The 24,050-nt window shown below is 37.6% G+C and overlaps 1 protein-coding gene across 2 annotated transcripts in view; it reads right to left on the bottom strand.

The window, feature by feature from the left end:
• Positions 1 to 24,050, bottom strand: part of CNTNAP5 (contactin associated protein family member 5) — a 432,771-nt gene that overhangs the window by 243,679 nt on the left and 165,042 nt on the right. For both annotated transcript variants that reach the window (XM_087950302.1, XM_087950301.1), the window contains exon 5: positions 8,578 to 8,781. In XM_087950302.1, the coding sequence (XP_087806428.1) occupies positions 8,578 to 8,781 (204 nt within the window). The remainder of the gene's footprint in view (positions 1 to 8,577; positions 8,782 to 24,050) is intronic.

Below are 24,050 nucleotides of genomic sequence, written 5' to 3'. Positions count from 1 at the left end.
AGCAGAACATTTTCTGTTTTGATTCGTTCTGAGCAGTCTGATTATCTAAGAAAGTTTTGATAATAGGAACCAAGTGAGGTCTTTCATTTATTTTAAAGGGAAGAGAATCATATGATGTGAAATTATGGTTTTAGTCACCAGAAGAATCCTGTCCTCTATTTGATGCTGAGCAACAATTGCACAGAGGTTTGAAAAAATTGCACATGCAAAAATAAGTAAGATTGGGAGAAAAAGCCTGCTTTTTTCTAAGTTTCTTTTAAAAAGGCTAAATACAGAAAGAGTTCCTAAGCTGGTAAAGTCAGTTTTCTCATCTGAATGTGTTTATCTGCTGCATTTCTGTCCTATAAGACTATGTGACTTGGGAATAGATTTGACCTCAGCAGTATTGAGATGGGGACTCATTGTGAGCAGGTGCACTTTTGTTTCAAAAGGCACTTGACACATCACGAAACATGTTTCCCAACACTTCTTTTACCTATATAGAAGCAGGGAGAAACACGGGAAGGCAGCCCTTATCAATGGTGTCACTCTGAAAACTGTGACTTTTCTACTCTGATTACATTGTTCCATTGTCCCATGCATACCCAAAATTCAGAACTTGTGGTTCAATGTTGCTTTCATTATTTTGACCAAAGGGCCCTTGTTGTGGACACCACTTTCTCTGAAGAAAATAATCTATTGATTACTCCATATTTTTATGAATCCATAGAGACAGATTCTTTCTCCCTGCACAAAGAAGCAGTAAGGCATTTTGGGGGGGGGGGGAGAAAAGATTCCTTTTGAGTTAATTCAAACCTAGCAAATATGAAAAAACAAGTAAATCTTAAACAAGTTTCTAATCTATCTTCTTAATGAGCCCTTTGCAATCATGTAATGGAATGCATGGATGAACTTAGGAAATTGGGGATCATGAGACATTGCTTAGGAAACAATTTGATAAGAGAGGGAGGAGCCCCCAGTGGCTTAATGGTCAGAGAAAGAAACTTAGGGAGAAGCCACCTATTGGATCAAGCAGTTAAAAGTGGCAGTGGGAAGATAATAACTTCAGATTTGCAAAATTTAATGTAGCCTTACAATACAGTAGAATTTGTTCACCTAGTTGTGTTTCCCATCTTGTTTACTTGGGAAGGACGACAAACCACCACAGTGCCTAAAAGCCCCTCAACTACCAAACACTTCTTTTTAGTCTTCATTTCACTTTGTTCTTCAACTTCAAAACTGGCATATGTCTAATAGAGCAAGGTCATCTGAGATAGCAGAAATTAGATACTAGAATCTTGCCAGCCAAATGGGTTTTGTACACAGCCTTTTTAAAAGAAAAAAAAAAAAAACCTGAAAAGCAAAGTCAGACTGGGGTGAAACAATCCCATCCATGTAAACCACAGACATCATTAGTATTTTACAGACTGCATTAGTCATACTAGTGAGAAGCCTATCTGCTGTTTTGGAGGCAGCCTTTTAAGTAGCATGCTTTTAACTCTCCTCTTAATCCTAAGGATTTAGCATTAGCCACAGCACAAAACTTCTGTTTGTTATTACTTACCTCCAGCCCACTTAAAATAAGAAAGAAGAATCTGAGCTATGCAAAGAATGGGAACCCTGGAACTTGACAGACAGACAGACAGACAGACATACATACATAAAAATATAGATTAGGGCTGTGCAGTGCTTTGGATTCTGTTCAGAAGTGGTGTTTTGGAATGAGGGTGAATGCCACATCTTCTCACACCTCACTAAAGCAGCTACACAGAAGCCCACAGGAATCAAACAATCATGGAAAATGTTGCATCTATTGTAATGAATCCAGGTGAGGTGCACAAATGTTGTGGCACACAAATATTATGTTTATGCTCCCAGTACATTACAAAGGCTTTCTTTCACATCAGATCCCAACCACAGTGCAACCTTAGTATAAGTATAAAAATACTTCAAGTTACCATTCCTATGCTCAGGGTGTGAGGTTTACTTTGAATCACCTTGCCTACAGATAACCCCCTTCCTTCTTAGTTAAGGTTTATTTCTGCCTAAGCAATAGTACTCAAAGGACACGTACTCAAGTGATGTGGTGGCTCAGTGGCTAAGGCGCGGAGCTTGTCAATCAGAAAGGTTGGCAGTTCGGTGGTTCGAATCCCCATGGAGTTACTTGTCTCAGCTTCTGCCAACATAGTAGTTCAAAAGCATGTAAAAAATGCAAGTAAAAAAAATAGGGACCACTTTGGTGGGAAGGTAGCAGCATTCCATGTGCCTTCGGCATTTAGTCATGCCGGCCACATGACCACAGAGACGTTTTCAGACAGCGCTGGCTCTTCGACTTTGTAACGGAGATGAGCACTGCCCCTAGAGCTGGAAACAACTAGCATGTATGTGCGAGGGGAACCTTTACTTTACCTTAAACAATAGTAAAGATAGGCAGCCTTTGTTTCCTTTCACTTTCTATCTTCAAAAACTAACTGTAAGGGATTTTTGCTACTTATTCTCCAGGGCCTCTGAAACAATATGTCACCCTTTAGCTTGCCCAAAACTCTCTTCAAATATTCAAACCTTAAGAGAATATTGCTCCCAAGTCTCTTCTCCTCAATATAGATTTGCAAACAGAAAGCAGATTGAAGGAAATCAGAGCCATTTTAAAGCACTTTTCTTTTATTTCCTTTTCTGAAATAAGGTCATTCTTTCTTTCTCCTTCCATATCTGTCTTCATGATTTTCTGCTCAATTCTACCAAGGGCTTTAGGTCTTCAGATGTCTTGTCACTGTATTTATCCTTCAGTCTACCTGCTAATTATCTTACAGCTTTCTGCTTCCTTCTGCTTATCATGGGAAAAGTTTACATCGATGATTTGAAAGTTTTAATCGGGTTAATCTAACTTTTCCACTTAGTCTCCGAGTGACACATTGGAACAATGCAATGTCATTGGATTTGACAGAATGCAAATCTTTGGTTCAAATTTTGCCAAGCAATTAGTAAGCAAAATTCACTGGTTAGGGCACAGTCTCCCTAGAATGCTGCTTGGAAAAACTGTCTCATATTCACACAGAAACCTACACAAACCCTAGTTCCATTGCCATTCTTCTGTTTCAGAATTAAACAGAGTGCATTTGAAAGGAAGTGAAATTAACAAAGCCTAAATAAAATAACTATTTCTGACAATCTGACAGCCTAACAAGCTAATTTTTATTTAATCAGCCGAAACAGACAAGGCCTAATGCAGCCAAGAGGTTGATACATAAGCAAAGCACAATGCTTCTGGCTTCAAAAGAAAGGAGCATGTAAGGAATCAACCATCTGTTTGTGGAAAAGTTATGGGTAAGTGGAATTAAGTGGGATCAATCATTTTTGTCAATTAATGTCATTCATGCAGCATTGATGGTAAAACATCCATGAATGCACGTCCTTGAAGCTAGAATCCTATACACACTTCTGCAAGTGCACCTCACTGTAATGAAAAGGCTTTTCCTTTGGACAAATACGTATTGCATTGGGTGGTACATAGAAATTCAGCATTTCAGAATATTTAGTACCATGGATGTAATTAGGCCAATCAATCTCAAAAGCAAATCAAACACACTCATTTTTGAGAAAATTTAATTAGGATTGGACTGAAGAGAAGATGATCTGAAAATGAAAATTTGATCACACACCACACTAACTTGCATTTTCAAGCCAATACACATCTTCATGTGATAAATACCCACAGAGAGAATAATATTTTAATTATTAATACCCAGAGAATCGAAGCAGAGACTTCATTGGCTTCAATGGTGACTTGGACAGCCCACAGTCAGAAAAGAATACAAGTTTATACATTTTTTTTGTGTGTGTATCTGCCTTTGCTTTTGTGTAAGAAACACATAGAGAAAGAAAAAAAAAAGTGACAGATTCTCATTTAAGACACAGGGTCATTTCAGAAATAAAATCTCTAGCTATAAATGTCCACCTTTGCATGGATTCTGTGTTGTTAACATAACATATACCCTATAGTTATAACAGCTGGTTCAGAACTGGAATATCATTTTCACACTTTATACCAGTGTTTCTCAACCTTGACAATTTTAAGATGGGTGGTTTTCAACTCCCACTGCTCTATACAATCCTTAGTTATTTTATTGGGGCAGGAAGGAAAGCCCCAATAAAGGATACAACATTTCAAGGTAAAAGTAATGCAATATGTACTGGTAGCACTAAAATTTTGTTTTCAGATTAACAAATATAGAACTACAGGTAGAGTCAGTTGGTATGTTCTACACATCATGACTAAATAAGGATGGGCAGATAATTAGAAATTCAATTATTCCATTTCCTACATTGACAGCTTTAAGATCCAGCACCCTTTCAAATTAAAAATGGAATAATTTGTAAGGCAGATTTAACTTATTTCTGTTGAACACATGTTAGCTAAGGGTTCTCTTTCATTTCACCGCCCACTCCCACCCCCATCACCAACTCTAAAAAGCCTGCTCTCCAAGCTGTGGAAAGAAGCCTTATTTATTTGTCTCTCTCCTTAGTGCTTCTTGGAATGACTTTGGGATCTAAACTCATTTTAAGAAGGGAGGAGGAGGAGGAGGAGGAGGAGGAGGAGGAGGAGGAGGAGGAGGAGGAGGAGGAGGAGGAGGAGGGGAGGAGGAGGAGGAGGAGGAGGAGGAGGAGGAGGAGGAGGAGGAGGAGGAGGAGGAGAGGATTTCCTTAAGCAGCTCAGGACTGCTATTCGAATGTGAAGTGTGTGGGTTTTTTTTTTAACAAACGTTATTGATTATACAACTAAAATGTCAAACGAACACATATACAACACACAGAAAAAAAAGGAAAAGAAAAAGAAAACGATTAAAAACTAGCAATTCTATAATCGACAGTCTATGGTTCCTTATTTGTTTTCAATATTGGTGACATATTTACAAATACATCTTATTGCGAATATATAATTACTACCTCTTACATTTTACAGTATTTACTAATATATATTTCTATTTTTTTTCTACCCAGTCATACCAGCATTCCCAGCTTCTATAATATTCTGATGTTTCTTTTTCCTTAAGTGCTAAGGTTAATTTATCCATCTCTGCGCAGGCTGTTATTTTCCGAATGACCATTTCCTCTGTTGGAATGTCTGCTTGTTTCCAACACTGTGCAAAGGTTATTCTGGCTGCAGTAAGAATGTGCAGTATTATATATTTTGTTTTTTTAGAAAATTATCTATTAAATATCCCTAATAAGAAGAATTCTGGTTTTAATTCAATTTGTTCCACCATTATTTCCTCTAACCATTTTTTTTTTATTCTATGCCAGTATCTTTGGGCTTCAGTGCAGGACCATGGTGTGTGGGTTTTTTTTAAATTATCGTTATTTTTTTAAAGTTGTGCTAGATTTCTTAATTACATTACAGGTAGTCCTAGCTTATTGACCAGTCATTTCATGATCATTGTTGCCTCTAATGAATCCTTTGGAGTTTTTTGAAGGTTGGCTCCAAAATCACGATTTAATTAGAATGATTGCTGGAATCCCGACAGCAAGCCAACTCTGGCATATGTAATTTACAGTCACATGTGACCCTGTTTTCCACCCCCCCTCCACCCTGGAAGTCTCATAAACCAGATTCTCCAATTGAGCACGTTCACGTTCTCCAAATAAATATATTCATGGGCAAAAACCAGGTATTTTAGTTACAATCTTTTAAAAATAATTTTAAAGATAATTCTCTGGTAATATTACACTACTAACTAGAGCATAAAAAACATTTGCTAAACCTATACTTGAATACAGCTCATCAGTCTGGAACCCACATTACGTATCTGATATTAACACAGTTGAGAAAGTCCACAAATATTTCACAAGAAGAGTTCTCCACCCCTCTACTCGTTGCAGAATACCTTATGCCAACAGACTCTAAATTCTAGACCTAGAAAACCTAGAACTATGCCACCTTTGGTCCGATCTAAGTATAGTATATAAAATCATACATTGCAATGTCCTACCTGTCAATGAATACTTCAGCTTCAACCATAACAACACAAGAGCACACAATAGATACAAACTCAAGGTTAACTGCACCAAACTTGATTGCAGGAAATACGACTTCAGCAACAGAGTGGTCAATGTTTGGAATACTCTACCTGACTCTGTGGTTTCTTCCCCAAACCCCAAAACTTTAACCTTAGACTGTCTACTATTGACCTCACCCCTTTCCTAAGAGGTTTGTAGGGGGCGTGCATAAGCATACCAATCGTGCCTACCGTCCCTGTCCTATTGTTTCTTTTTATTTTTCTTATATGTATCCATCTCATGTATTCATAACTATGTTTATATTTATACCTGTTATCTTGTAAGTGATTGACAAATCAAATAAATAAATTAAATACATAAATAAATAAAGATTTGGAATGTACTTTCGCTTTCAACTGCTCTTCCAGATTTCCTTCCCCCCCCTTTTTTAAAAAACAGGCATAGGAATGTTTTATGAGTTGACAATCATTCAAAGTAATGAATGACTTCAAAAAAGCTACTTATGACCCATCCTCAAAATTATGACTGCCACACACACATCCTGCAATCATGCTCGCATTTCAGGTGCCTTAAAACCAGCTCACATTTACAACAGATTGAAGTGTCCTGTGATCACATGACTACAATTTGTGACCTTTTTCACATCTACTGGTAGAAAACAGCAAATGATGTCCTTTGGATTCTGCTGGATTCACTTAACAACCATAGTTTATATTTATGGTCAGTTTATGACCATCATAAAAATACTAGTGAAATTGAATCAAAATATGTGATGGCCCACTTAGAAACAACAATGATTAACAGCCAACATTCTTGACTTATTGTGCTCATAGATTGAGGAATATCTGTATGCATTAATCAGAGGTACAGCCCATAAACATAGCTGTGGAATTTGTGGAGAGGAAGATATTGAAAACAGCAAGATTTCATTTGCAGCTACTATTTATTTTTCCTAGATTTTCCTTTGGGTGGAAAGTCAAAATCTGCCCTAGAAATTGAGGGGTAAGTATTTTACTTCTCTATTACATATTTCTATTGATTATATGTAGGTATATAATCTATTCATGTACATAGCTGAAGCCATAATTGAGGGGTCAAATTGAATTTAACACACACACACAATATCATCTATCTATCTATCTATCTATCTATCTATCTATCTATCTATCTATCTATCTATCTATCTATCTATCTATCCATCCATCCATCCATCCATCCAGGGGTAGGATTCCACCTGTATAACAACTGGTTCGGGGATTGTGCGCTTTGCATGCGCATGCACGCCCTGCATGGACTCCGTGTTTTAAAAAGCTCTAATAGTTACCTTTTACTGCAGCCCCTTTTGAATAAAACAGCTGAGGCATGACAAACCGCTCTGCCGCGTGAACCAGCTATGCTCTTTAAAAAGGAAATAAAGCACAGGAAAGAGCAGGGATCACAGCGAACCAGTTCACTGCCAGCTGATCTTTGGAGCAAGAAGTTCGCCCAAATTGGTCCGAACCAGTAGAATCCCACCCCTGTATCTACCTACCTACCTACCTACCCATCCATCATCTATCTATCTATCTATCTATCTATCTATCTATCTATCTATCTATCTATCTATCTATCTATCTATCTATCTATCTATCTATCTATCTATCTATCTCTATCATCTCTATCTCTAATCCATCATAACAACACATTGTTCTCTGTTTCCCCACCCAAAATCTCAATTGGTTGCTGGTTATATTAACTACAGACTGATAACCCCACCCCACCCCAATATCTAACCTCATGACAAAACAAGCTCAGTGTTGAGGTAATTCCCCGTTAGGAGAATGAGCGCATACAGGGAGACGTATTTGAGAGTAGTGTTGGAATGATACACACAGAGCACACAGATACACTGTACAGTAAATGTAGGTTTTTACTTCCAGAAAAGTTTAAGCAAAGTCCAAAATGAGCAGTCCAAAAGTCATTCACAAGTAAATCAGTCAGTTTTCATCCAGGGATAATTCAAATATCAAATTCCAGTGTCAAAAACAGTTCAGTAACAGACTTACATTAAATCCAGTAATATCAGTCAATTAGAAGAAATGGAGCAACGGCAATATTTTCCAACAGAAGGAAACAGAGACAGAGACACACTCTCTTCTGAGATTAAGACTAAACAAACCAGGTTTCTGGCTCCATCTTATGGCCGTTTGAGAAACCACACCCAATTGCATGCTCTTGCATTCCCTTAAAGATATAGTACTAAAATGTTTATCCTGGTTTATATATTTCTAACCCAAATACCTGTTAGGTGACTTATATTCCTAACACTCAGCATGATTTTTTTTATTCCTGCCATGTCCCCCACAATATTGTCTCCCTTTCCTCCCCAACCTCTTAATCAGCCCTCCTTTTTCTGATGTTAAAATCATATATTCTTCCTTATTCAGCCTCCTAAAGATGCAAAAGCAACTATCCTGCCTGCATGCATTCCTGCTGATTCACAGATGGGCAGACAGACCTCCAAATCTCAGTGGGGGAAAGGTCAGAAAAGAGCCAAGAGGAGGAAGAACTTTATGCAAGATAAGTTGAAAAGTTTGAACAAACCCAGGTTGATGTGCAACGACAGCTTCCCATTTTGCAGCTCCAGAGTAATGTAATCTCCATGCTGCCCTTCGCCATGAAACAGGACCCCATCTCCCTGCATGCTCTTGAACTTCAGGGAAACCACGTCTTTGAAGGTGCTCATCAGCTTTTGATTGAATCTGTAGAGCAGGGAGCTCCTCCCATCAAAATCTGCAACATCAGATTCTGTGAGGAAAGAAAGCAAGCATTAAAATTGGGGGTTCACAGGCATGGACACACACACACACACACACACACACAAACCCAACCACTAAAACACAAGGTTAATTATGTCCTTTTCCTCTACTCAGTTTGCTTTCATAGGCTTTAATGGAATGTCTTATTTTGACTTTGCCTGCCTCCCAGAGTTTCCTTGGAGCAATGCATGGCCATTAAGTGGAATTAATTAATAAATATCAGAAATCCAGAATGCATCTTTGCAGATTCCTTTTAAAGAGTTACGCAGAATCATGCCTTTATGTTTATTCTTTTAAGCAGAGTAAAATAGTGTCTGTGCATCTTTATTATTTATTTAGATTTTTTATCTCACTTTCATTACTTCATAAGTAGCTCAAGGTGGCAAACATAGAATACTCCTTCCTATTTTCCCCATAACAACCTTGGAAGGTGAATTGGGCTGAGATAAACTGACTGCCCCAATGTCACTCTGGTGGCTTACATGTAAGACTAGATTGGTCCTGACTAGGATCAGCTGGCTTACATGCAGGCGGGACTTGAACTCTCTTGTCTCCTGGTTTCTAGCATGTTGCTTTAACCACTAGACCAAACTGCCTTTCCCTTTATATTATAATTCTCAAGAGAAAAGACAAAGAAGAATGGAGGCTTTTAGAATAGAACTAATTTTGTCAAAGTGACAATCTCTAAGGAAATACATTGCTGGGTATTCTTTCAAGTATTACTTTTCTTTTAAAGCAACTGAAATGAGTTTTGAGGGCTCAGAGCTGCCCTAGACTCCTGTGTTTCACATCATGGGCCACACCGTAAAACCAGCAGAAAGGAATGGGTGGAGTCCAACTGAAGTTAAATGGACTTTAATTGGCTTTTAGGAGAATTTAAAAGTAATTAAATAGAAATAACATTAATGCTCAGCTAAGTGGGGGGATCTGAACACTAAACAAAGTCAGACCACGTTAATACATATATATAAAAAAAATACTGGGCTGAAAAATAGATTGGAAATTTTTTTAAAAAAAAACCACCTCAGAAAAAGGCAATGGTAAACCACTTATTTAATGTACAACACACATCAGAGCTGAAGGCAAGAACAAACTACCTTTATATTACGGCCAGTAAAGCAGCATGGAAGCAGACATCAAAAATGGAGTTTGACTCGAGGGTGATTTTACCTTTAATATGATTACTCCCCATAAACGTAATAATTTCTCCCTTCTGTCACATGAAAAATGGCTACACCTACTAGGATCTCCATGGGAATTTCAAAGGCTTTCAATGTTATGAGTGACCCTTCAGCATCAGGATATACATTTCTACTTTTTAAAAAAATGTAAATAGCCACACAGAAAGATGAATTAGCGTGGAAAAGCCACATGGCATCTATTTGGGTTGCAGCCTATATAGCATCACATTAAAATAAACCTTTCCTTAGAGGTTTATGAACAACTCCATGCAATCCTTCTAAAGCACATTTGAACTAAAATTTCAGTGTTTCATTTTAAATCCAGCATTTAGCATCGCTTGCTGGGTCCTTTCATAATATTGGCCTTGTGTTTTGTAACAATGATAGGAAGTGTTATATACACAAAACTTCTTTTAAGGAAGGGAAATTTGAGAATCAGATTTTTTCTGGACTTCCTTCTTGGAAAAGCAACACAGCAGATTGATTTTTTTTAAAGAAAAAAATCTCAAATGAGGAGAAAGATTCTTCCTGCCTCTGTCACAAGCTGCTGGGCAGTTTTTGGAAAAGTAGCCTGAAGAAGTTTAGGAATCTTTGAGAATACTAATATATTGATTTTGTGTTTGAGGCACTGAAGTGATAACAAAACACAGTCTTCAGTAAAATATAACACACACACACACACACACACAAACACATTATGCAGGTAAATATTTTTTTTAATCAACAAGAACAAAATGCATATACCAACTAGACCAGAGGTGGTATTCAGCAGATTCTGACCAGTTTTAGAGAACCGGTAGTGGAAATTTTGAGTAGTTCGGAGAACCAGCAAATGTCACCTCTGACTGGAAATTTTGCAGTATCCTTCTCCTGCCATGCCCACCAAGCCACACCCACAGAAACAGTAGTAAAAAAATTTGAATCCCACCACTGAACTAGACGTTTAGTGAAAGCCAGAAGTAGAACAGAACAGAACACTTTATTGGCCAAATGTGTTTAGACACACAAGGAACTGTCTCTGCCTCTGATTTTTGTGGCATGCAATATTATGTAGCAACATCCCAAGGGGAAGAGTGGAAACAGTTTATGTCCAAGATGTGAGGATCTGTAGATATTTTCTAAGCCTTCTCTCTGACCTGTGCAGTATATAGGTCTTCAATGGAAGGCAGGCAGTACAAATGAAAGACAAATAGGATATGAAAACAGGAATACTCTCTCCAACAATGTCTGTGATGACCCAGAGTGTAACAAATGTAACAAAATCCAAAATGTAAATAAATGTCCTTTAATGTCTCCAACTTGGCCCCACTGTTCAATAATTCTCAGTTGGAGATAAAACATACTCAAAAATAGTCTTCAAAAGAAAGCAATACAGTCCGAATTTAATGAGCAGATAGTGGTGAAAATAAAAAACAAACAAACTACAATGATGAAATTTCCCCAATGGAGCAGGAGAAGTATTTACCAAATTCAAGGAGATAACAAGGCACAGTCTGTTGGAAGGACGCCAACCAGGATAACCTCTAACCAAAATAAAACACACTTTATCTCCAGCATTTACCAGAATGCAAGTCCAAACTCTTATGCAGTTCTCACACCTGCAGCCCATGAAGAGGATCAAGGCCCTCTCCTCCTGAGTAGACCACGTCTCTCCCTTATCCTCTCCTCCCTGCATGCCCTAGGATGGATAGGGGATGGGCCTGGGTCCTCCTCTGACTGCTCAGCAGGCCTCTGCCCCTCCCCAGCCTCTTCCACAACCTCCGGAGCCACACTTCCACTCCCTGTTGGCTGTTCCTCCTCTCCCTCAGAGTCAATCTCCACCAGGGCAATGTCCTGGTGATTAGAATAAATGTATAACTTTGGCCTCTATGTAATTATCTAAATTCCTTCTTTGACACCAATCAACCTGGTAGTCAACATAAAGCTCACAATAGATAATGTTCTAATTTAATTCATATTAATAATATCTTAAATATCTCAAAAACTTAAAAGTATATTACTATTTTGAAAAGAACACAAAATGGAAAATATCTATTTTCTTGCTCTATGTCATCTAATATTGACTGTTTTTGAGATTTACTGCATGTAAATAGATATACAACCACTGTATTACTACTTTTCCTCCATGGGAAGTTACTCTCATTCTTTGATCATTTTGGCAGCCTTCTTCATTCTTTGACACCAATCAACCTGATAGACAACACAAAGCTCACAATAAATAATGTTCTAATTTAATTCATATTAATAATTACTATTATTACTCTCATTCTTTGATCATTTTGGCAGCCTTCTTCTAACACTTATTCCATAAATTTTATGCATGGTGACAGTGACAGTTTTTTAAAAAACTTCCTTCCCTATGGTTTCTTAGTATGAACTTTTGCTACTTCATACCAGCAGCTGCCCAGATCAATATTCTCATGATGATATCCATCATAGCACAATTGTCCATGGCTCAGACCCAATTATGTCCCCCCCAGTAATGATTCCAACCTGTTGCCCTCCAAATGGGTCCATTCCTATCCTGACTAGAGTTTGTGGGGTTGAAGTACAGAATGAGGAACATTGGGATTACTATAATCTAAATATAGTATGTAGCTGAACCTATGGAGTATTTGGACAGCTGAACTAGAAATACAAGTGCTAGTAAAAGGCAAGAAGGCATTTGAGGATGCCAAAGGAAATCTCAAGGTACACATTCATTTTTCTTTCTAGATAGGGATTTAGGTTTTTGGATAGGGATTTAGGCTTCTCTTCAGAATAAACCCTCTTCTCTTATGAACAAACTGTAATGACTAATGGCATTGGAACTTCAGGATGAAAATTGTATATACAATAGTATTAAAGGAAATAAATGTTGGCTCTTGGACCAAACATTCCACACCTATAACAATTATGTTGCCTTTACAAAATTAGGATGGGGGAGGGAGCTCATAGCTTATGTTGAGAACTAAATATGATGCCACACTTTGCTTTTGATATGCAAAAGATTATGAGTTTTTAATTAAAATAATAGTTACAGATACAAATTCCAGATAAAAGCACATTAAAATAAATTAAATATATATAATCACAATTGGTGATGGGTACAAAATAAGATTTTTAAAAGATGTTTTTGAATACTTATTTTAAAAAGTTTCAAAATAAGATTTTTAATAACTTTTGACTTTTAATAAAACTATAATATTTTGTGTTAAAAAAAACCCAAATCAATGAAATAAAATCCTCCAACTGTCACTATCAAAATAAATTGCATCCAACACAATCAACTTGTTACCCAATCCTACACTTTACTTTCTAGTTGACTTTCACTGCCCTATTCTGCCTTCCCCTTGATATTATTACTACATGCTTCACTTATTCTAAATATTTGGGAATCTTAGCATTATAAATGCAGTGCTAAGCCATATTATTGCCTGAAGCAGAGTTTAAATGTCCTTTTCTGTTATCAAAGCCAACACTTTTAAAATCCTACAGGACATTCAGACATTACTTCTCGCCTACATCTGCATTCATAGTGCACCCTAAAGGAGATTGTGTTACCCTTACATGTAACACAGTCCACTCTGATTCTGAAAAAGAAGCCTTGTTTTAGTTAGGGTGTGTGAATGTGAATGCAGGGGGGATGGTTTGTTAGTTTTCGTGATAGTCTAGCTATGATATTAACCAGCAGCATCCTTGTGCTTATTATGTTATAATAAACCATCTGGCACTTTTCCCCAATCACTTTTTATTTTTTACATCCTACTTCCCTTCACCCCATGTTTCATACTATTAGAAAAGCAAAGTGATTGATTGGTAGGTACCTAATGCCAAGTAAGAGGTCCAGACAAGGTGGAAATAATTCTGCTGATCCGGCATGGATTAATTTGTTCATTTTTGCATCCTACTCACAGATTTTAGTGGGAGTTGTCAATTCTATTTAGGCATCTCATTTAAGACCGAGAAAAAGTGTTTTAATGAACAGATTTAAGTTCATCTAAGGTTAATACCAGCACTTTATCACACTGGGTAACCTATTCAAAGGTAATAGACAATTGCAAATGACACCTATTTGCACAAAAAATTCTCATACAGATTGTTCCTGCTTAATAACAAGGTAGAGAAGGAGCCACTTTGGAGAGGAAAAAAATCCATGTAGAATGTTGTGTAAAAAAATTTCACTGTTACTTGGCAACAACCTACTTTGTATGTTACTGGTCATTCTATATAGAAGACATTTGTGGAATAACATTATCACAGAGTAGGTTGGGGGAGGCCACTATGTGGCATCTACTCTGTCAAAGATATAGGATCTGTGGATGAATGAAATATTTTTGTAAATCCAACCAATCACTGCCAAAGCTGGCATTCTAACATCTAAGAGTCATCAGTGGCAGTTTGCATGACAACAAATAATTGGCTTTTATTTAAGCATAATAAAAGAGTCCTTCTATGTCAAAAACCACACGTTTTTCAGAACCCAACAAAGAAAAAAAAGTCTAGCAAGGTGAAATCTTGTCCAAGCCCAGTTTGACTTCCCATTAAGCAGCTTGATGGCAGAAAGCATTCTGCAAACAGGGAAGAAAAACAGGGGAAGTTCTTTGAATCATTTCATTGCACCATTCAGTGCGAGAAAGAGGCTAAGGGAGCCTGTAAGCATGCTGTTTGATCAATGTTATTTCCAGGCACATATCCTTTAGAATATGCTAAACCATTACAATGCAGATGGGGATAAGGGAATATTTGAAGGGGAGTGGTGCAGACAGGACAAAGTCTGTTCCATTCTTTTGAATCAGAACAAATTTCTTGGCTGTCATTGCAAAGGATAAAGCGTTGTGAGCAAAAACAGATTCCTGCCCTTAGAAAAACTGGCATTAAAAAAAGTGAAAATGTACTGTAAGTACTTACACAATTTACAAATGTGGATGGATTTACTTGTTCTACAACATATGTAGCCCAGAGTTTTATACAGAACAAACATGTAGTCTGACATAAGGAAAATTATGCCAAAGCACTAATGCACATCTAACAGCCTAATATAGACAATAAAAAAAGCCCAATGCATACATTGAAGTTGATGTAACTTATTTCTGAGTAGAGCACATATAGCTGCATTGCTTTTTTGCCAGTCATAAAAAGGGCATAAAATCAGGGGTGGGATTCTACAGGTTCGCACCTATTCACTAGAACCAGTTGTTAACATTCTAAGCAGTTTGGAGAACTGGTTGTTAGAAGAAATTACTGGCCTAATCCTGTAAGGAAGGCAGGAAGGAAACATTCTGGTGTTGCTTACAGAAACTGCCTCTCCATTTACCCTAATTACATTCTTGGCATGAGTAGACTTCCTGACTCAGGAACTTCTCTGGATTTTTTTCCCCCTCCTTTGCTGGTACTTTGCTTGTGTGGAGTGACCATTCAAAGTTACAATGGCACTGAAAAAAGTGACTTATGACCATTTTTCACACTTACAACTGTTGTAGCATCCCCACAGTCATGAGAGGCCAGGCGAGGAGATGCGTGCCTCGATGTGAGTGATATTGAGTTGGCCACACCTAGCCAATAACATGACCACCAAGCCACACCCACCAACTAAGCCACGCCCACAGAACTGATTGTTAAAAAATTTGAATCACACCCCTGCATAAAATCCTTAACCCCTCTTTAAGATTTAAGTCAGATCCAGGCTAAGCCTCTGATGGTTTAAATTTACACAAGTTTTTCATGTCCATCTTTGCACCTCATAAGCTAGAAACTGGAACTTATAAAAGTATTTAAAAAAAACATTTCAATTGCCCAATGCTTTATTAAAAACTGTCATGTTCACAAAACTCTAATAGAACCTTCTCCGATATAGATTTTTGTTCAATGGTCCTTTTGAAAAAAAATGCAAGTCCAACATTTCTGTGGATGCTATGGAGAACTGAAAATGTTTATTATGTCTGATAAAATCTAGTATTCCTAATTGTTTTAAAAAATGCTTTTAAAAATATGCATGGATTTTTTTTTTTGCTTGATCCTAAAACAATGGAATCTTTCCTTGGAAAGATTATATGAGGCTTCTGCAAATCTTTTTTTTCTTTCTTTCAAATCTTCTTTCAATTCCACCTTGTTCCTGTTCCAATTTCAACCAAATTTGATTACAAGGAGCCCTCAGAAAATAACCACTCATTCAGAGTTACAAAGACTGGTGCTCAAAATTCTGGCTGCTTCAGCATTCCAGCAACGAACATCTGGGTAATTCCATTTATTATTTCATTTATGGAATAATGGACTGGACTCAAGCAGAACTAAAAACCATGAATTTGAAGACTACAAAAAAAAATGACAGTGAAGCGTGTCCTTCATTCATGCCACAATGTTGACAGACTCTATTTACCAAGGACCATAGGTGGATAAATCCAGTCTAAACATTTAGCTGACTGTGACTATGCATAATAATATAGCATCTTTAAATAATTCAAATGGACACCAGAATAGATTTTCTAGGAGAGCTATAGGTAAATAGAAAGCCATATTTGAAGAGACACTGCTAACCTTTGATTAATCTCAGGCTTTCAAATATTGGTGGAACCAGAAGAAGACCTCTAAAGATCACCTTCAACTACAAGCAGTGGTATGTGAGGGTAATCCTAAGTATCATGCTGCATAGGGCAAGGAGAGTGATTTATTTAATTTTAAGCTCTTCCCCAAATTCATATCCATTTGCCCGCATTGGATTTTGACTGGGAATTAAGGGACCTTGAAATCCAACTTATCTGGAGGACACCAGATTGAAGAAAGTAACTATAAAAATCTTTCCAATTCTTAAACAATAATCAGCATCTTAGTATGAATCTATTAAAAACTCCATGCTCTTGATGCATGGCCTGTTCACTCTCCCTTCCAGTTTAACACTCTCATCTTTTGGTCTTTCCCACCCAACCAGAAGCAACCTACTCTTTGGAAATTTCTACAGTGATTTATTTATTATTTATTTTATTTATTTATTTGATTTGCCAATTGTTTACAAGATAATAAGTATAAATGTATACATAGTTGTGAATACATGAAATGGTTACATATAAGAAAAATAAAAGAATAAGAGAAACAATAGGACAGGGACGGTAGGCACGTTGGTGCGCTTATGCACACCCCCTACAGACCTCTTAGGAAAGGGGTGAGGTCAATAGTAGACAGTCTAAGGTTAAAGTTTTTGGGGTTTGGGGAAGAAACTACAGAGTCGGGTAGAGTATTCCAGACATTGACCACTCTATTGCTGAAGTCGTATTTCCTGCAATCAAGTTTGGTGCGGTTTACTTTGAGTTTGTATCTATTGTGTGCTCTTGTGTTGTTATGGTTGAAGCTGAAGTATTCATTGACAGGTAGGACATTGCAATGTATGATTTTGTATACCATGCTTAAGTCAGACCGAAGACAGGCGTAATTCAAGGTTTTCTAGTTCTAGAATTTCAAGTCTGGTGGCATAAGGTATTCTACAGCGAGTAGAGGAGTGGAGAACTCTTCTTGTGAAATATTTCTGGACTTTCTCAATTGTGCTAATATCAGATACGTAGTGTGGGTTCCAGACTGATGAACTGTATTCGAGTATTGGTCTAGCAAATGTTTTGTATGCTCTGGTTAGTAGTGTGATATTGCCAGAGAAAAAGCTACGTAGGATTAGGTTAACAACTCTTAATGCCTTTTTGGCAATGTAGTTGCAGTGTGCTCTAGCACTTAGATCATTAGAGGTGAGTATTCCAAGGTCCTTTACAGAGCTTGGGTCATCAACAAGATCTTGACTATTCAGCTTGTATTTTATTTTCTGATTTTTTTTGCCAATATGTAAGACAGAGCATTTATTTGTTGAGATTTGAAGTTGCCATTTGTTTGACCATTCGGATACATAGTCAAGATCTTTTTGTAGGGTAGCAGTATTGTCTGTGGTATTGAACAGCTTTACATCATCAGCGAAGAGAACGCAATTGCTCTTAATATGATCACAGAGGTCGTTTATGTAGAGTATGAAGAGAGTTGGTCCTAGAACACTGCCTTGGGGAACACCACTATTGACAGGTACTGGATTTGATAGGACGCTCCCGATTTTGACCATTTGTTGTCTGTTTGACAGGAATGCTTCTATCCAGTTATTCAGTTGTCCAGAGATACCATAGGATTTTATTTTTAGGAGTAGTTTGTCGTGTACCACTGAATCAAAGGCTTTACAGAAGTCTATGTAGATTGCGTCTATTGTTTTGCCCTGGTCGAGTTGTGTCGTCCATATGTTTTTGCAGTGTAAGAGTTGCAGATTACAGGATAGTTTTTTCCTGAAACCAAATTGTTTATTGGAGAGTAGGTTATTTGTCTCTAAGTGAAGGATGATGGATTGGTTAATAATTGATTCCATGACTTTACAGGTGACGCAGCATAAGGAGATTGGCCTGTAGTTTTCAACTAGGCTTGGGTCTCCCTTTTTGAAGATGGGGATGACTGTGGCTTGTGACCATAGGTTAGGCAAGGAGCTGGTTCTGAAAGATTTTTCAAAGATTATGCTTAGAGGTTTGGCTATGGCAGTGGATAGCTTTCTTAAGAAGTAGGCACATATTCCATCCGGTCCAATAGATAGAGATGGTTTTAGGTTGCGTATTGCTTTTTCAACATTGTCTTCTGTGAAATCGATATGTATTAGATCATTGTTGTTATCTGTGGTACGGCTAGGAAATATTGGGCATGATCCATTGCTGTTTACAAATACTGAGCCGAAGAATGTGTTAAAGATGTTGGCTTTAATGGTGTCGTCGTTGCAGTCTTTACCATCAGGTCCTATCAAGGGAGGGATGGACCTTGAGTCTTTTAGTTTGTTGTTTACAAAATTGTAAAAAGCGCGGTGGAATTGGTGCTTAGAAGGTTTTCCTCTTGTTTAATGTGATAATTGGTGCATTCGGTCTTTATCTGGTGGCATAGATTTTTGTATCGGTTTTTGAAATTGGCAACGTGACCAGATTTGTTTTTCCGCCAGAGTGATCTCTTTTTGGATTGAAGTTTCCTTATTGATATGGGTAATCTGCTTTTTGTTTTGTTTTGGGAGTTGTTGTTGGTACATATAGTTTGATGACTCTTTTGACTTCAAGTAAAAATATGTTATAATGGTCTTCAACGGTATTGCATCCAGTGAATAGAGATTGCCAATCAAGGGATGAGAGATCATTGTCTATAAGATCATAGTTGCCTTTTTTGAAGTTACAATAGGGATTACATCATTGTGGTGATTTTTGTGTGGATGTATGTTGAGACAAAAGTCGATCATATTGTGGTCACTACTGGAAAAGGGTTCTTTAGATTGTATTCCGTAGATTAGGTTCAAACTGTTGCAGAAGATGAGATCGAGGCAGTTGTTTAGTCTAGTGTTGTTGGTTACTAGTTGTTCCAGTCCCAGATTTGTAATAGCATTGTAGAAGGTTGTGTGTATGATTTCAGTTGTACAATCATTTAGGGTCCAGTTAATATGAGGTAGATTGAAATCACCAAGAAGGATAAAAGGGTATGGGCAGGATGCAGCCCATGTTAGTAATGTATTTAGCTTGTTTACATGTTTGATGTCATAATCAGGTGCTCTGTAACATAGTAAGAATCGAATTGTGATATTTGAGGATAGTTCACAGATGATGGTTTCAGGAAGGGCAAACTCCTGGGTAACTTGGATATTTTTTAGATGTAAGGATTTTTATAGAATATAGCAACTCCACCTCCTCGACGATTTTCACGATCTGATCTGTAAACATGATAGTCTCTTACTGTGGTAATGGAGTCGGGAGAGATGCATTGAGCCATGTTTCACAGACAAATATAATGTCGAAGTTAGCCATATTTAGGAGGAAGAGAAATTCAGGTATTTTATTCACGAGGCTTCTTGCATTGAGTAGTTTGCATTTAAGGCCGGCAGTAGTTGGAATTGAGGTAGTTGGGGCGTGCGTGCCTAGTCTTGGGTGATGGTGGATGGGTTGAGGTAGGGTTGTGGTTGAGGGTAAAAGCTGAGTATTGGGTTGAGTGGTTTACTTTTGATACAGTCAGCATGGTAGTCAATGTACAGGTCCTTCTCTCCATTGTCTAGACGGTTTTTGAGTTCGATGTGGAGTGCACGGGAGCGGGCACGTTGCTGTATGGTTAGGTCAGGGCGGCAACGGAGGTTCTTATGGATGGTGTTGGTTTTGGCGAGTGAGTTTATAGTATAAATGAATTTACGTTTGCTTGATTCATTTTTGCAAATGACCCTGCACAAGCGTGGGGCCACAGAGCCATCTCTATTTTTGAGCTCTCGGTCAATGCGGGAAATGTCAAGTATTTCATCAGCGGAGATGGTTGATGCTTGATAATTTCTGATGATGTTTCGGACAGTTGTGATGTCATCATTGACATTGATGTCTTCTAGACCAAATAAGATGGCGTTTGGGCGTTTCCGTTCACGCTCAACGGCTTCTCTGATGAGATGTATAAGGTGAGAATTGCACACAGCATTGGAAACGTGGATGGACTAATTCACATTTTACTCTTCTCTTCCTCCAAAGAGGCTGTATTTCATGACCCGCAAGGCACCCCTGCAATGTCACTGAGTTTAGCATTTTAGGTCCCTATTATGCCAAAAAGCTACTTAAGATACTTGTGCAATTATCCTGATCTTGGTAGCTATTGTATTCATTTTTCTATTAACCTGTGTTCTAAAGACTTAAAGTGTCAATTCATAAGCATTTATCCCTAGTACCTCCTGGCTGAAAGACAAAGCCAGTGAAGGGGGAAAGAGAGAGAGGGAGGGAGGGAGGGAAGGAAGGAGAAAGGATAAGGAAGGCTGGCATAATTGCTTTGCCAAAAAAAATGCAAGCTTTTTTTTATTATCTACTGTTCAGCAGTCTCCTTCCTACCAGTCCCCAAGGGGAAATGTGGCTTCTTCATCTGAAAGGATGGTCAAGCTGTCATTGGATTACAGGGTTCCTTTTTCACCCTCTGCCCCCTCCATCTATTTCTCACTAGCCAGTTTGCACAATTTATACTGGACTGAACCGATCCTTTTTAGACCATTACTTATTTGGAGATCAGCAATCAGCATTTGAAGGGTAGCTATAAATCTCATTCCATTTAAACAGAAAACAAAAACAAAAATACCCTTGGTCAGCAGAATTTGCTGGTGGTATGCTAACAAGACCCTTTTGAAATATAAGATAAACTGTTTTCCTTCCTGGCATCCTGAACAATCAACTTTCCATTCATCTGCAGATGTCATCTGATATAACTCAGGTTGTTCGTCTTGTCATCATACCCAGATTGCTATACAGAACCAGGTAATAACTGCTTTATGCATCTTTATTATGTATAATCTTACTGACCAAGCTTTTCCCTCTTTTTTGTTTTAAAATTGAGAGATTGTTCTACAAAAAGAGGTGGCACCAGGTGGATTGTGCCTCTATGCTCACATGGAGAATAATCTCTAACCCTATGTCTGAATATTTCGCCATAATAAACAAACCAATAAGCATGTAGCTTTTTACTCCATTAGTTATTTATTTTATTGTATTTGTTAAATTTATTTGCCACCTATCTCACTGTGTGCACTACTCTAGGTGGCTTACAGTAATAAAAAGAAAAGAAAATGAAAGGAAGGTAAATAGAACAGAAGTAAAACAATAGAACAATAAAATAAAGAGTGAAAAAGAAGACACCGAGAATACATCAATATGATAACCAAAAAGATGGGCAGGTGGACAGCAGAGCACAAGGGAGTTATGTAGCATTAAATATGGGTCTGCTTTAATAAAACAATATGGGTCACGGAATCAATAAGACTTACATCACCAAAGCAAAAAAGCTACTCACTGCAACAGTTTTGTTGGACTTGAATTTATTTGGGCTAGTGCTATTAGAAGAGGTTGTCATCAACCTTCAGACAGTGACAAGTTCTTGCAGGATGGGCAGATACTTCAGCATAATTAGAGAATTCTCAGTCATCCAGGTCATGGTTGTCCCAAAGGAGCTTTTTCAAGAGGCAACTGGACTTTCTGGTTTTTTCTTTGAAGATGTTTCACTTCTCATCCAAGAAGCTTCTTTAGCTCTGACTGGATGGTGGGGAATAGAAGGATTTATACTCCTTGCAGACAGCTGGTAATTTGCATTCTTTTAGTGGGTCATTAAGGTTACCTGGAGGTTTATCTGTGTCATCAGGGTCACCTGAGTGGTGCAAATTGGTGTGGACCATTCTTGGAACTCTTGAAAGGATTGTATTGTAGATTGGAGATAGATGATGTCACATCCCTCCCCCGCTGTTGAGAGAGGGCTGCTCAGTTTTAACATAGATGGCCTCTTTAACCCCTCTTTCAAATCAGTGATTCTCTCTGTCCAAAATATATGGAGACTTTGTTGTGTTCAAAAGAGTGGCCTGTGCCTTTTAAATGCAGACAGACTGCTGAATCTAGTCCTGATGTGTTTCTTCTCCTATGTTGTGCCATGCATTTATGAAGTGAAAGTCCAGTTGCCTCTTGAAAAAGTATAATCAGAGAGGATTCCAAATTGACCACCTCTAATACAGCTGTCCCCAATCATTATGGCTCTGCAAACAGGCAGCATTGGCAAGGAGGGGGCACGGTTTCACACACATGTGCACTGCTTGCACAAATGTAGCTTTGCGTGCTCACCCACCCCTGCCAATTCCCAGAGCTGGGAAGATTGGGGACCTAAACCATTAAACTATCCTTTCTTCACATATTGAGTATCTGGAGCTACACATCTCATCAAGCCAAAATCGAACACTATGACATTATAAGTATTATAAGAATCTTATAGTATTATAAGAATCTGATCTAAATGTCTGTTGCTGAAATCAGTGTAGTTGCATTAAAATACTTTGAAAATATCTGAATCCAATGAATTCTGCGTATGCTATTGGTACTTCAGGCAGCATGAGAAAAATAATCAGAGACTATGTAGATAAAATAGACTATATTGTATGATAGTGGTAACTAGGATGTATACTATGATGTAAAAAAGAGGGATTTAATATAACTAGTACAAGGACATTGTAAAATTGGAGCTATGATGGAAAATAATGGAAAACGTAATAAAATATTTAAAAAATAATAATAATCAGAGACTTATGTATAAAGAATAATTCATATGTAGGTCTAAGTAAAGTAAATAAATGATTTATATTGTAAGCCTCTCAGAATTATTTTGTGGTAAAATGGGCAGCTAATAATTTTACAAATAAATAAATAATAAATGCCTACATCTGAAGAGAAATAGTTTTTACTGTAATTTGCACATAAGACTTCATTGTGTCCCTTGTGATCACATAATAAGCACTTGGAAAATTCCCTAAATTTGCACTGTTTCCATTTATTTTTTTGTTATAGAAACATTGTACCTGGAAATTTATTTCCTAAACTAATTATATAGCACTTAAAAAAATACCTGGTATGAGTTAGAGAGGTGCACCCAATGAACACGTGGTCGTGATTTTACCCTATGTGTGCTAATGAGACACTTAACTCCTAGGCCTCTTTTCCTGGCTTTGATCCTAAACAAATGGTTACTTGTTGGCAGTCATCCAACAACACTTCTAATAAATTCACACTCAGGTTTTCATTTTATTCCCATGTCCAGCTCATCAGTTTTCGTTTGGGGCTAATGCACTAGAGATTGGAATGCCCACAAATGGCAGCAGGCACTCCAAAAATGTTAAGTGTTATAGGGAAGAATTTCAGGTCGAGAAATGTTCAATAGAAATTTTCACCTAGGTAGAGAACAGTGCTGCCATAATAGAGAGTTGTAACTATTTAATCAATCAGAACATATTGCATCTTTTTGTGTAACTTCATGTAATTCTCCTTACATAGGGAACAATGGAAAATTGGCACATTTGATCATGGCTATTCTAGAATTTATGAACTGTTCCACTTAATCTTTATATTAGTTAGTTACTAAACCTCCACAAAAGGGATGAACTTTGGACTCAGAATTTTTCAGAAAAATCACAGGAACTCCAAATCCAATCTGTTTTCCATTGATGTCTCTTTTCAATACAACTGAACATATCGGTAATTTTTGAGTATTATACAAATTGATATCTATGTTT

The sequence above is a fragment of the Notechis scutatus genome, chromosome 1, assembly GCF_049901735.1.
Source record: "Notechis scutatus isolate UNSWTSFEM ecotype Mainland chromosome 1, rNotScu1.2, whole genome shotgun sequence".
NCBI classification, from domain to species: Eukaryota; Metazoa; Chordata; class Lepidosauria; order Squamata; family Elapidae; genus Notechis; species Notechis scutatus.
Note: the sequence above shows the minus strand (reverse complement) of the source record. Positions and strands in the feature narration are given on the sequence as shown.